Raw genomic sequence first — 14,012 nt, forward strand, 5'->3', positions numbered from 1 at the left:
CCAGGTTGGAGTCTGGGCATCTGTGTTTTTAAAAGCTTCACAATGATGCACACCCCTGGTTATCTAAATAGCATTTGTGCTTCTTCTCTTCCTAGACATCATCGTGACAAGTAATATTTTAAGCAGTGGGGATGTATTTAATATCAGTGTTTTTAGTCTTAAAAAAAGACTTCTGTTGTTCAGTTCCTTGTGTGTAAAGTGAGGGAATTTTGTGGAAGATATCTTTACACTGACTGTAAACTATGAGAATAGTTTTATTTTTGGCCTCAAATTCAAAGCATGTATTGATAGTTTTGGAAATAGCTTCTCACTTATCCATAGAAATGAATACTGTCTTCAGATGAGTAATGGATGACCTTTGTACTTACTTACCAGTATATTTTCATATATAAAGACTGATCAGTTAAAAAAAAGATTATGGGCTTTTATATTTCAAAATTTGTCATGTTATACTGATTGGATTCATTGTAATGATTCCTTATAATGATTCAGTTTTAAGACATTAATTTTTTATTTATCAGAGCATCATTCGTTGTGATGAAGATGAAGCTCACGTTGCATCTGTATATTGCACTGTATGTGCAACTCACCTGTGCTCAGAGTGTTCCCAAGTTACTCATTCTACAAAGACATTAGCAAAGCACAGGCGAGTGCCTCTAGCTGATAAACCTCATGAGAAAACCATGTGCTCTCAGCATCAGGTGCATGCCATTGAGTTTGTTTGCTTGGAAGAAGGCTGTCAAACTAGCCCACTTATGTGCTGTGTCTGCAAAGAATATGGAAAGCACCAAGGTCACAAGGTATGAGTATAATTAACCTGGATGACACTACTTAGTTTACCAGCCCACCATTTGTTTTCACTGACTTGGGTCTTTATGTTAAAAGTAGGGATTGAAGAAAAGTTAAGTGATGAATGACTTGAGCTTGGTAGCCTGTTCAGAAACATGAGATTTAATTTCTGAATGTTGTAACAAAAATTTCAGAGCTGCATCCTGATTCTTTACTGAACAATGGCTTTCTAGCAGAAAACAGAAGTTCTCTTCTTTGTGTGCATGTTTTCATAATGCACTGGATTGTTTTGACAATATTTATATCTACTGATAAACTACTGTTTATAATAAAATTTTCAAGTCGCATGAATTCTTGTTTATTAATAAATGGATTTTCAAATTTTAAATTACTTCTTTGCAGGATAAATAGTTTTGGGGTGAAGGCAAATTAGTATTATCCTGTGCTTTTTGTAAATGTTTATAAAGCCACTTGTGACTGATTTTTTTTTATTAGTGGCGATTTAAATAGCTTTTTATATCATTAGTCAATATTGAGTTCTTTTCTATAATTATGTTGCATTTTATAGCATTCAGTATTGGAACCAGAAGCTAACCAGATCCGAGCATCAATTTTAGATATGGCTCACTGCATACGGACCTTCACTGAGGAAATCTCAGATTATTCCAGAAAATTAGTTGGGATTGTTCAGCACATTGAAGGAGGAGAACAAATAGTGGAAGATGGAATTGCAATGGCCCACACGGAACATGTATGGATTTTTTTTTTTCCTTCTTTACCTTCTTACCTTTTTCCGTCTAATCTTTTTACCTTCTAGTGTTTATTGAGCAATTACAATGTGCCAGTACTGCTAGTCACTGGAAATAAATTTTTTAAAAAAAATCTCTGTCTTCATGGAATTTATGATCTATCCTGGAAGAGAGATTTTCAAGTGTGGTAATGCTTTATTTTGTGGGGGAAGTACAGGATGCCTTGGCAGTCTATAAAAGGGGCAATAATTTAGGTGAATCAGGGAAGCCTTCTTAGAAGATGTGACAACTAAACTGAGATTTGAAGCAATTTAGTCAGGGGGAAGAGTAGGGTAAGGAGTGAGTTATTCCAGAGAGGGAAGTGTCTGTTAAAATGTCTGCAAGCGAGAATTGGATGTAGGGTGGAAACTTAAGTAAGTTTACTACGGTTGAAGCTTTGGGTATTGGGTGGGGCATGGTAAGAAAGGAGGTTGGAGAGTTAAGGGCCACATCATGCAGGATTTTGTTAGCCATGTTAAAGGGTTTGGACATTCTCTTACGGGCAGTGATGAGACATTGAAGAATTGATAACATAATCATATTTGCGTTAAGAAAGGTTGCCCTTCAGTGTAGAAAATGAATTGCAGGAGCAACAAGACTGGAAGCAGGGAGACCTATTAGGAGGTTGCTGAAATTCTCCAGTTGAGAGATGTATATGGCCTGTAATACTAGAGTAGTGAGAATCGAGAGAAGTAGATGGATTTAAGATATTAAAGTAGAATAGGTAGGTCTTAGTGATTGATTGATAATATTGATTGGATAGGTAACTTAGAGGGCCAGGCATTAGGCCTAGGTATGTGCTTTGCCTAACTGGGTGGATGGTGGTATCAAGTACTAATAGGGGAGGAAGAAGAATTTTGGGAGGGGATAATGGCACCAAGGTTATAATTTTAATTTGGATGTTGAATTTATTATTTCTATGAAATTATCAAGGGGAGATAGGCTCTAGTGAATTGAAGAGTAAGTGGGTGTTGGGAAGTGAGTGTGTCTAACTTTTAGGAAGTTGGGCTGTGAAGAGAAGGGAGGAACTAAGGTGATAGTTGTAGTTGCTTTTTAAAATTGAACTATAGAGGAGAAAGGAATCTTTTCAGATGAGAATATAAGTGCAATGACAAAATGCAGACAAAATGTGATATTTTTCTTTGGTAATCACACAAATTTAAAACTAAGTCATTGGGGAATAATGTTAGAACTGCTCTGTCAAATATAGTAGCCATTAGCCACATGTGACTATTGAAGTTTAACTTAGTTAAAAATTAAATAAAATACAAAATTTAGTTCCTCAGTCCCACTAGCCACATTTCAAGTACATGTAGCTAGTGGCTACCATATTGGACAGCGCACATATAGAACATGTCCATTTTCATAGAAAGTTCCCTTGGACATTGTTGTGCTAGAGTGGAAATATTTTATTCATTCCCTAAGCAAATATTTATTGAACACATACCAAGTGCTAGACACTGTTCTAGCTGAGGAGACACCACTGTACAAGTCAAAAAGCTCTGCCTTTGCAGGGTTTACTTTCTACTGTGAAGAGAGAATAAGCAAGGAAAACACTTATGGGAGAAGTACGTTAGGTGCTTTGGAGAAAAACAAGGGAAAGGAGGAGTGCACTTTTATATGGGGTGTTCAGGGGCAGACTTCCTGAGAAGGGGACACTGAGCAAAGACCTAAAGGAGATGAGAAAGGGAGCCATACTATTTTTGGGGTGAAGAGTGTTCCATCAGAGAGAAGGGCAAGTACAGAGGTTCTGCAGTAGGAGTGTGCCTGGTGTGCTTAAGAAACTGTGAGGAGGCTGAGTGGCTAGAGTAGAGTGATCGAGGGGGAGCAGGCAGGAGTTGAGGTCAGAGAGGGCCTTAGAGGCACTTGCTCTTCTTTTTTCCAGGAATGCTCTTGAAGATATTTGCGTGGTTCCCTCTCTTACCTCCTTCAGGTCCTCCCTCAGATGTCCCTTTCTCAGGGAGTCTGTTCTTGAACTCCCCATATAAAGGACTTTGGCATTTACTCTGTGTGGAATGAGAAACTGCTGAAGAGTTTTGAGCAAAAGAATACTTATCTTCCTGACTTAACCTTTAAAAAGGATCAGTCTGGCTGCTGGGTGGAGAGTACATTGTTGGGGCAGCAGTAGATCTAGTGAGACGAATTAGAAGACTATTATAATAATTGGATGAGAGATGATAATGGCTTGGATCAGGTTGGTAGAGGTGGAGGTGGTGAGGCATGATCAGATTCTGGATCTATTTTGAAGTCAGCAGAATTTTCTGAGCAACTAGTTGTGGGATAAGAAAGAGAAGTGTTAAGGGTGACTCCAATTATTTTGTCTTTAACAACCTGGAGGAGGGAGTTGCCATTTACTGAGATGGAGGAAACTAGGTTTGGGGGTGGGAGAGACTGGAGGTAAGGTATTCCATTTGCTTGAGATGTCATTTAAACAGTTGGAGTATCTAAAGGCTGTGGTTAAAGGGAAAGATCCAGTGTCGAGATACAAATTTTCGAATTTTTAAGGATATAGGTGGTATTTAAATTTTTATTATTTCACATATAAAGTCTTTGTTAACGTTACCGTTGTTTAAAACTTCTTCTCGTAGGTACCAGGTACTGCAGAGAATGCCCGGTCATGTGTCCGAGCTTATTTTTCTGATCTGCATGAAACTCTGTGTCGCCAAGAAGAAATGGCCCTAAGTGTTGTGGATGCTCATGTTCGAGAAAAACTGATTTGGCTCAGGCAGCAACAAGAAGATATGACTATTTTGTTGTCCCAGGTTTCAACAGCCTGTCTCCATTGTGAAAAGACTTTGCAACAGGTTGGTAGTTTAAACATGGTTGAGACATAGTTTAAGAAGGAGAATTCATAAGGTTAAGTAGATAATTACCAGAGGTACACACTAGTCTATTTTCTTAATTTAATCAATAAGTTTCTATTGCTACCATTGTTACTGCGTGCATTAATATTGTGCTTAGGACATGAGGGCTCTAACCTCAAATTGTGCTACCAACCATATCAGCGTCCTTCCCTTCATATGCCCTCCTCACCATAAAGCCATGGGTTCTAGAACCTCTCTAACTTCTTGTCATTCTTCAGTCATGCCAAAGCCTTTAACTCTCCTTTGCCAAGCATGTACTATTCTGTTTGCTTGGTGGGCTCATCTCCCTTTTCTGATAGTGGAAATCCTTCTTCAAAGTCTAGCTCAAATGTTTGCTGTTCTTTGAAGCTCTCTCTTTCTTGCTTTTCTTTTGGGTGCCTCTCTAGCATGTACTACCTATCTCTGCCCTAATTCAGTGGTTCTTACCTTCCATGTTACAGCAAACCTATGTTTTTTAATGGCTGAGGTATCATAAGCAATTTGTTACCCAGTTTGCAGGAATGTACTTTTAAAATAAAGTAGATTTAAGGTTATTCTAACAAAAATGACAATCTCACTCATTTCTGTTTTGGATCTGTTTTCATGAGTGAACGATGTAAGGCTAATTATTGCCCTAAGAATTCCCAATAAACTGCAGTCTAGCATATCTTTACTGATAAATTGCTAATAATTGTGTTGATTTCGAAGCATTGTAGAGCTAAGCTAAACTCTTTACCATTGTAGAGCTTTTTCCCCTGAATCACATATCTGATTAGACTTAGATGAATGAGGCCAGGCTGTAACCACAGCAATCTTGAGCTCTTGTTTAGTCCTTATCCCCTTGAATTGTAATAATTGATGTGTATGCCATTTATTAAGTTATCTTTGAGCTCCAATCCTATTCTTCTGTCCTCTGCTTTGTGATGCTGGGACTGGAACTCTACAAATCACGTCTGCTTTGCCAGCCGGCTCCATGTTAGTTTAGGCTCTGCCAATAGAGGGGACATCAGAGGGAGGCTGGAAAGCTGAAGTGGTTTCCTGTGGGTTCCCATTTGCTTGGGGTTCCTGTGACTGTCGCCCCTCACATGAGGAGACTGCTTTCTTCCGAATCTGAGTTTCAGCTCTGTGGGGTCCCTCCTGTAAGTTTCTAAGTTTTTGTAATTCCAGCATCTCCCTTTTATTCCTCTGGCCCTGGGGGTGGTAGCTGTTTCCTACAGTTGCTTCCTCCATGTTACCTCAGAGGTTTTTTTTTTTACCTTTTTAGTTACCTAGTTAATAACTACACCTAGTTAACAGGTCTTCCTATTAAGTTCTCTCTATTCTGATAACTGGTATGGTTTTTGTCTCCTGATTGCAATCTGATTCAGTATGCATATTTGTCCTTCTAGATGTTGACTGGATACATCTTGTTCATCTTTGTATCTCTAAATTCTTTGTATCTGGCTAGAAAGAGCTTAATAAATACTTGTTCAGTTCATGATGGGTAATCAAGCTACAGAGCAAAGTCAGAAATGGATTCATGTCCTAAAAAAGTTCAAAGTATTTTTACATTAATTTTATTAAAAAGTATGTTTGTGGGGCTGGCCCTGTGGTGTAGTGGTTAAGTTTGGCATGCTCTGTTTGGTGGCTCAGGTTTGGATCCCCAGCATGGACCTACACCACTCATCACCCATGTTGTGGCAGGGACCCACATACAAAACAGAGGAAGATTGGCATAGATGTTAGCTCACAGCTAATCTTCCTCAGACAAGAAAGAGGAAGATTGGCAACAGATGTTAGCTCAGGGCTAAGCTTCCTCACCAAAAAAAAAAAGGTATGTCTGTAGTTACTGAGATATTTAGAAGTATTTTAGAGTTTCTGAAGTGTTATGTCAAAGTGATGATAATTGTTAATGATATGGTATTGTCTCAGTATGGTAATGCAATTGAAATTGGGGTCTTAGATTCATTTTTCATATGGACCTATTAGTTTTGTTCTGATTTATGGCCATAGAACCCTCACTCCAACCAATATTCTTAAAAGTTCTTGCCATAGAGGTAATTGAACAAAGGAATGGATGAAACATCCATACATTTATTACCAATTTTGAGAACAAAACTTAATCATCTCTCCCCTCCAAAAAAATGATGCATCATCTAAGTTGAAGGCATGCTGCTGAATGGTGAGGACTTGTTTATTCCTTTAGCAAATGTGTACTGAATGCCTATGTGCTGTATACATTCTAGGTACATGGGATATATCAGTAAACAAAACAAAGCCATAATCTTTGGAATTAGCATTCTTGTTTTGTTTTGTTTTAAAGATCGGCACCTGAGCTAACCTCTGTTGCCAGTCTTCTTTTTCTTCTTCTTCTCCCCAAAGCCCCCCCAGTACATAGTTGTTTATTCTAGTTATAGGTCCTTCTGGTTGTGCTATGTGGGATGCCACCTCAGCATGGCTTGATGAGTGGTGCCATGTCTGTGCCCAGGATCTGAACTGGCGAAACCCTGGCCAGCCAAAGTGGAGTGCATGAACTTAACCACTTGGCCATGGGGCTGGCCCCTGGAATTAGCATTCTAGCAAGGAGAAGACAGATAGTAAACTATAACCATATCTGAATAAGTAAATTTTATACTATGTTTAAGTGATAAGAGCTAAGGAGAAAAGAAAACGTGTGTGGGTATAGCAGATTGCATTATTAGTCAGGGTGAGCATCATTGAGAAAAGGTGAGATCTGAGCAAAGACTCAAAGGAGAAGAAGGTGAAGGAATTAGTTCAAGCCCTAATGGGGGAAAGAACATTCCAGCTGAGGAAACGGTTAGGGCAAAAACCTTAGGGCAGCATCCTGGTGTATTTGAGGAACAGTAAAAGAGGGCACTGTGGCTGGAATAGATAAAGCAAAGGAGAGAGTAAAAGGAGCTAAAATCAGAGCTAATAAGGAATTATATGTGAGGAAGCCCTTGTGGGTCATTGGAAGGACTTCAGCTTTTACTGATTGAAATGAGGAAGCCATTGTGGGGGTTGGAGCACAAGAATGACTTGATCCTACCTGTTAAAAGGATTACTCTGGCTGATGTGTAAAAAATAGGAAAAGGAAATCAAAGATGAAAGGAAGGAGTTCAATTGTTAGGAGGCTGTTGTAGAATTCCAAATGAGAGAGAATAGTGCTTGGATAGTGGGGGTTAGAAGTGTCCAGATTCTGGGTATCCAATAGGATTTGTTGATAGATTGCATGTGGGGCATGAGGGAGGAGAAGGCAAGAATGACTTCAAGGTTTTTGTTCTGAGCAACTGCAACAATGGAATTTCTATCAACTAATAATGTGCAACAGTGAGCAAAATCCAACACCACCACTGCTCTCATGGAGCTTACATATTGTTGGGAGATCTCTCTTAGGAAGAATATATTGGTATACGTATAGAATATCTCTGAAATAATATTTGAGAAACTGTAAAGTGCTTGGCTTGGAGGAGAGGGCCTGGGGATCTCGAGTGAGGGAGGCTTTTCACAGTTTGACCTTTAGTCCCTTTTTTTTTAAACCAATGCGTGTATATCTTAAATTATTTTAAAAACTTCTCTTAGAAGTATAACATACATACAGAAATGAGTGTGTAAGTGTTCAGCTGGCTGCATTTGCAGACTAGACATTGCTGTGTGACTGGCACCCAGATCAAGTAACAGAACTTTACCAGCACCCCAGAAACCCCTCAGACTCCTTTTAATAACTACTTGCCTTCCCCTCTAAGGATAAATTACTATTCTGGCTTCTAATGCATACCTTATTTTTGCCTGTTTTGGTAATTAATATAAATGGAATCATACAGTATGAATTTTTCATGTCATTTCTTCTTTTCCTCTACATTATGTTTGTGAAGTTCATATTATCACATGTAATTGTGGTTCATTTTCCTTGTGGTATACTGTTGCATTTGTGAATATACCATAATTTACTTATTTATTCTTCTGTTGATGGGCTCTTAAATTGTCTATTAATGCCCAGTTATTATTATCCTAGTCAAATTATATTTAAGTTAACTTTGAATATTACAAGGCTCAACGAGCTTTTCTTGAGTTTTGGTGATATCTCTTTTTTCCCTTATTTCTCTACTGAGTTCACAAGACATACTGTCTTCTCTTTTCTAGGATGATTGTAGAGTTGTCTTGGCAAAACAAGAAATTACAAGGTTACTGGAAACATTGCAAAAACAGCAGCAGCAGTTTACAGAAGTTGCAGATCACATTCAATTGGATGCCAGCATCCCTGTCACTTTTACAAAGGTAATGTACTGTACTTCATTTTTAGGTATGTTTTCCGACAAATCATAATTGTTTTACATTCCATGATAATCAGCTTGAAGAGACAACTAAGAAATTCATGAATCATAGGATTTAAAATAAAAATTTTTATCAGTGGAAAATAGAAAGTAGTAATGAATCTCCCTATACCCATCACCTGCTTTAATATTTAAAAACTTTTTATTTCATATACCCTTTTCCCTACTCCCCTTTCTACCTACAGTCTCCCCGGTTATTTTGAAACAAATCCCAACGTATCATTTCATTCCAAGTTCATATCATTTGATCTATGAGATATTTTTGGGCGTATCTCTAAAAAATAACTCTTTTTAAAAAATAGGTAAAATACTGTTATCACACCCAAAAAATTTAATAGTAAATCTCTAAAATTACCTGTTATTCAGTTAATATTCAAATTTCAAAGATTTAAAACAAATTTTTTTTTTGACAGAATCCAAACAAGGCCTGTATGGGCACTTGATTGATATATTTTGGTTTCTTTTAAAGTGATTCCCCCTAATTTAAAAATGTTCGTGTGTTCCATGTTGCTTTCTATTTTTAGGGACTGTTTTTCTTCACATTTAATTTTGTTTTATAATTATGTGAAACATTTACATGGTCCAGAGTCAAATCTACCAAGCAAGGTTTATTCAGAGAAGTCTAGCTTCTGTCCCTAACCCCTCCACCCATTTCCTCCCTTCCCCATAGAAAACCATTAAGAATTTTTCTCAGTTTTGTTCATCTTTTAAAAAAATATAGGGAAACATGTTTACATATTTGTATGCACATCCCCCACATTTGAAGGTAGAATACCTTACACACTTCTTCACTTTGCTCTTCTCACTTAAGTGTACATCCTGGAGATCACTCGATAGCATTATACAGCAACATTTTCTGTTCCCATTTTACAGCTGCAAGGTACTTTATTGTGAGGATGTACCACATTTTTTTTTACTGTTGTAAAAAACACGTAGTATGAAATTTACCATCTTACCCATTTTTAAGTGTACAGTTCAGTATTATTAAGTATATTTACATTGTGTGAAACAGATTTCCAGAAATTTTTCATCTTACAAATCTGAAACTCTGTATCTTAATAAACAATAACCCCCTTTTTCCCTCCTTTTACCAGCTCCTGGTAACCACCATTCTACTTTCTGTTTCTTTGAATTTGACTACTCTAAATACCTCATATAAGTAGAATCATACAGTATTTGTCTTTTTATAACTGGCTTATTTCATTTAGCATAATGTGCTCAAAGTTCATTCATGTAGCATGTGACAGAACTTCCTTCTCTTTTAAGGCTAAATGATATTCCATTGTCTGTGTATACTACATTTTGTTTATCTGTTCATCCATTGATGGACATTTGGGTTACTTCCACCTCTTGGCTATTGTGAATAGTGCTGCTATGAACATGGGTGTGCAAATATCTCTTTGAGACCTTGCTTTCAGTTCTTTTGTATATATGTCCAGAAGTGGGAATACTGGATCCTATGGTAGTTCTATTTTTAGTTATTTGAGGAAATGCTATACTGTTTTCTGTAGTGGCTGCACCATATTATAATCCCATCAACAGTGCACAAGTGTTCCAGTTGCTCCATATTTTCACCAACACTTATTTTTTGTTTCTGTTTTTGATAGTAGCCATCCTGATGGATATGAGGTGATCTCTCATTGTGGCTTTGATTTTCATTTCTCTGATGACTAGTGATGTTGAGCATGCTTGTTAGCCATTTTATATCTTCTTTGGAGAAATTTTGCATGAGTCCTTTGTCCATTTTTAAATCAAGTTACTTGATTTTTTGTTGTTGAGTTGTAGGAGTTCTTTCTTTTTATATTCTGGATACGAATCCATGATCAGATATATGATTTGCAAATATTTTCTCCCATTCCATAGGTTGCTTCTTCGCTCTGTTCAGAGTATCCTTTGATTCACAAAAGTTTTTAAGATTGATACAGTCCCATTTGTCTAATTTTTCCTTTTGTTGACTGTGCTTTTGGTGCCATATCCAGGAAATCATTGCCAAATCCAGTGTCATGAACCTTTTCCCATTTTCTTCTAGGAGTTTTAGTTTTGGGTCTTATGTTTAGGGCTTTAATCCATATATTTATAATCCAAATATTTATAATTGTTATACATTCTTCATAAATTTACCCTTTAATGATATAATGACCTTTGTTTCTTATAACAGTTTCTGATTTAAAGTCTATTTTGTCTCATATTAGGATAGTCACCCCTGCTCTCTTTTCAGTTTGATTTGCCTGGAATATCTTTTTCTATTCTTTCACTTTCAGCCTGTGTGTGTCCTTAGATATAAAGTGAGTCTCCTGTGGACAGCATATTGTTGGATTTTGTTTTTTTACCCATTTAGTCAAACTGTGTCTTTTAATTGGGGGACTAAATCCATTTCTATTTAAAGTTATTATTGATAGGTAAGGACTTACTATTTCCATTTTGTTAATTGTTTTCTGTTATCTTAAAGCTTTTTTGTCTCTGTTTTCCTCTTACTGCCTTCTTTTGTGTTTTATTGATTTTTTTGTAGTGACATGGTTTGATTCCCTTTTGTGATGCATTTCCTTTTGTGTATATTCTGTGGGTTTTTTTGTGTGTTTACCATTGCAGTTACAGGCATACCTCGCTTTATTGCACTTTGCTTTATTGTGCTTTGCAGATATTGCATTTTTTACAAGGCCCTCCACCAGCAAAAAGATTATAATTCACAGAAGGCTCAGATGATGGTTAGCATTTTTTAGCAATAAAGTATTTTTTAATTAAGGTATGTACATTTTTTTAGACATAATGCTATTGCACACTTAATAGGTTACAGTATAGTGTAAACATAACTTTTATATGCAGTGGGAAACCAGAAAATTGGTGTGACTTGCTTTGAGATACTCACTTTATTGCAGTGGTCTGGAACTGAACCCACAATATTTCTGAGGAATGTCTGTACATGAAACATCTTAGTTATAACATTCTATTTTATTTTATTTTTTGTTTTTCTCAAGAAGGCTATTTCACTTTGGTCATTTTAAAATACAGACCTGAGGCCAGGAAGAGATGCCTCTGGGGAAGGGAAGAACTAAAATAGGTTGGTGGACCCAGAGGGAGGTGAGGTCGGGGGACAGCGACAGCCACTGCAGCTCTTGGCTGCAGAGGATGCCAGGGAGATGTGTATAGGGTAGGCCTGGCAGAAAACATTGTATTTTAAACTGATAACAATTTAACTTCAATTGCATACAAAAACTCTCCTCTTTTACAGCTCCACCACCCCATATGTTATTGATGTCACAAATTACATCATTATGTATTGTATACCTATTAACACAGGCTTATAGTACTTTTTATGTTTTTATTATTTTAGTTCTATAAATAAATTTATGCACCAAAATTACAATAATACAGGTTTATTATTTGTCTGTGTATTTACCTTTACCATTTTATATTTTCATATGGTTTCCTATTGTTGTCCAGCATCCTTTTGTTTCAACTTGAAGGACCCCTTTAGCAGGTCTAGTAGAGCAGGTCTAGTGGTAATGACTCCCTCAGCTTTTGCTGTGAAGGAGAGTTTTGCCTTATATAACATTCTTGGTTGACAGCTTTTTTCTTTTTAGCACTTTGAATATATCATCCTACTCCCTTCTGGCCTGCACACTTTCTGCTGAGATATCCACTGATAATCTCCTGGAAGCTCCCTTGTGTGTGATGAGTCACTTTCTCTTGATGTTTTCAAGATTCTCTCTTTGTTTTTTTTTTTTTTTTTTTGAGGAAGATTAGCTCTGAGCTAACTACTGCCAATCTTCTTCTTTTTGCTGAGGAAGACTGGCCCTGAGCTAACATCCATGCCCATCTTCCTCCATTTTATATGTGGGATGCCTACCACAGCATGGCTTTTGCCAAGCGGTGCCATGTCCACACCCGGGATCCAAACTGGCGAACCCTGGGCCACTGAGAAGCGGAACGTGCACACTTAACTGCTGCGCCACCAGGCTGGACCCTCTCTCTTTGTTTTTGAGTTTTGAGTTTGATTGTAATGTGTCTTAGTGTTGGTCTCTTTGGGTTTATCCTGATGGAATACATTGAGCTTCTAGAATTTTTATGTCCATTTTTCTCTTCAGACTTGGAAGTTTTCAGCCATTATTGCTTCAAATAAGCTCTCTCTGCTCCTTTTCTTCTCTCTCCTCCTTTTGGGGCTCTCATAATGTCTATGTTGGTTGGCTTACTAGTGTCCCATAAGTCCCTTAGGCTCTCTTCACTTCTCTTCATCGTTTTTTCTTTTTGTTCCTCTAACTTGATGATTTCAGATGACTTGTCTTTGAGTTTGCTGATTATTTCTTCTGCCTGATGAAGTTTACTGTTGAAACTCTCTAGTGAACTTTCCAGTGCAGTTAGTATATTTTCAGCTCTGGAATTTCTGTTTAGTTCTTTTTTTGATATTCTTTTGTCTGTTCATCATTTTCCTGATTTTGTTTACTTGTCTGTGTTTCTTTTTGCTCAGTGAGCATCTCTTTGACAGTTAATTTAAATTCTTTGTCCGGCAACTCATAGATCTGAATTTCTTCAGTGTCACTTTTTCAAAGTTTATTTCTTCCTTTGAATGGGCCATATTTCCCTGTTTCTTGATATGCCTTGTAATCTTTCGTTGAGATTCGGGCATTTGAAAAAACAACCACCTCTCCCAATCTTTTTTTTTTTTTGAGGAAGATTAGCCCTCAGCTAACTACTGCCAGTCCTCCTCTTTTTGCTGAGGAAGCCTGGCCCTGAGCTAACATCCGTGCCCATCTTCCTCTACTTTGTATGTGGGACGCCTACCACAGCATGGTGTGCCAAGCGGTGCCATGTCCGCACCCGGGATCCGAACCAGTGAACCCCGGGCCGCCGAGAAGCGGAACGTGCGAACTTAACCACTGCGCCACCAGGCCGGCCCCCTCCCAATCTTTATGGACTAGCTTTGAAGACTTCACCCATCAGCCAACTAGAGATTCTAGGACTTCTAAAAGCTCTTCTGGGGATGTGTCTTCTCTGGGCTTGTGCGTGTGCTTTTACCTGTCTCAAATTCCCTAAGCAGCTTTCCCCTATGTTTTCTTGAAGGCCAGTAATCTCTTGCTCCCATGGGCTCTCTGCAGAACTCTAACATGCCATATCCTTGCCTCTCTTTCCACTGGCTTCCAAACCGTACTGCCAGTCCCTAGGAGGTCCAAGTTGGATGAAACAGAAACCAGTCTCTAGGGGAGCCCCCAGATAAGCCAGAACATTGCTCAGTCCACTCGTTTGTTTCTGTCCCAAGGAAGGAGCCTCATATGGGACTTTTC

At 37.9% G+C, this 14,012-nt stretch overlaps 1 protein-coding gene across 2 annotated transcripts in view; it reads left to right on the forward strand.

Moving 5' to 3' along the window:
* Positions 1-14,012, forward strand: part of TRIM23 (tripartite motif containing 23) — a 32,893-nt gene that overhangs the window by 10,916 nt on the left and 7,965 nt on the right. The window contains exons 4-7 of one of the 2 annotated variants that reach the window (XM_046671849.1): positions 522-800; positions 1,358-1,540; positions 4,166-4,381; positions 8,543-8,677. In XM_046671849.1, the coding sequence (XP_046527805.1) occupies positions 522-800; positions 1,358-1,540; positions 4,166-4,381; positions 8,543-8,677 (813 nt within the window). The remainder of the gene's footprint in view (positions 1-521; positions 801-1,357; positions 1,541-4,165; positions 4,382-8,542; positions 8,678-14,012) is intronic. The other variant, XM_046671850.1, reaches the window with a different exon arrangement.

The sequence above is a fragment of the Equus quagga genome, chromosome 9, assembly GCF_021613505.1.
Source record: "Equus quagga isolate Etosha38 chromosome 9, UCLA_HA_Equagga_1.0, whole genome shotgun sequence".
Classification (NCBI taxonomy): domain Eukaryota; kingdom Metazoa; phylum Chordata; class Mammalia; order Perissodactyla; family Equidae; genus Equus; species Equus quagga.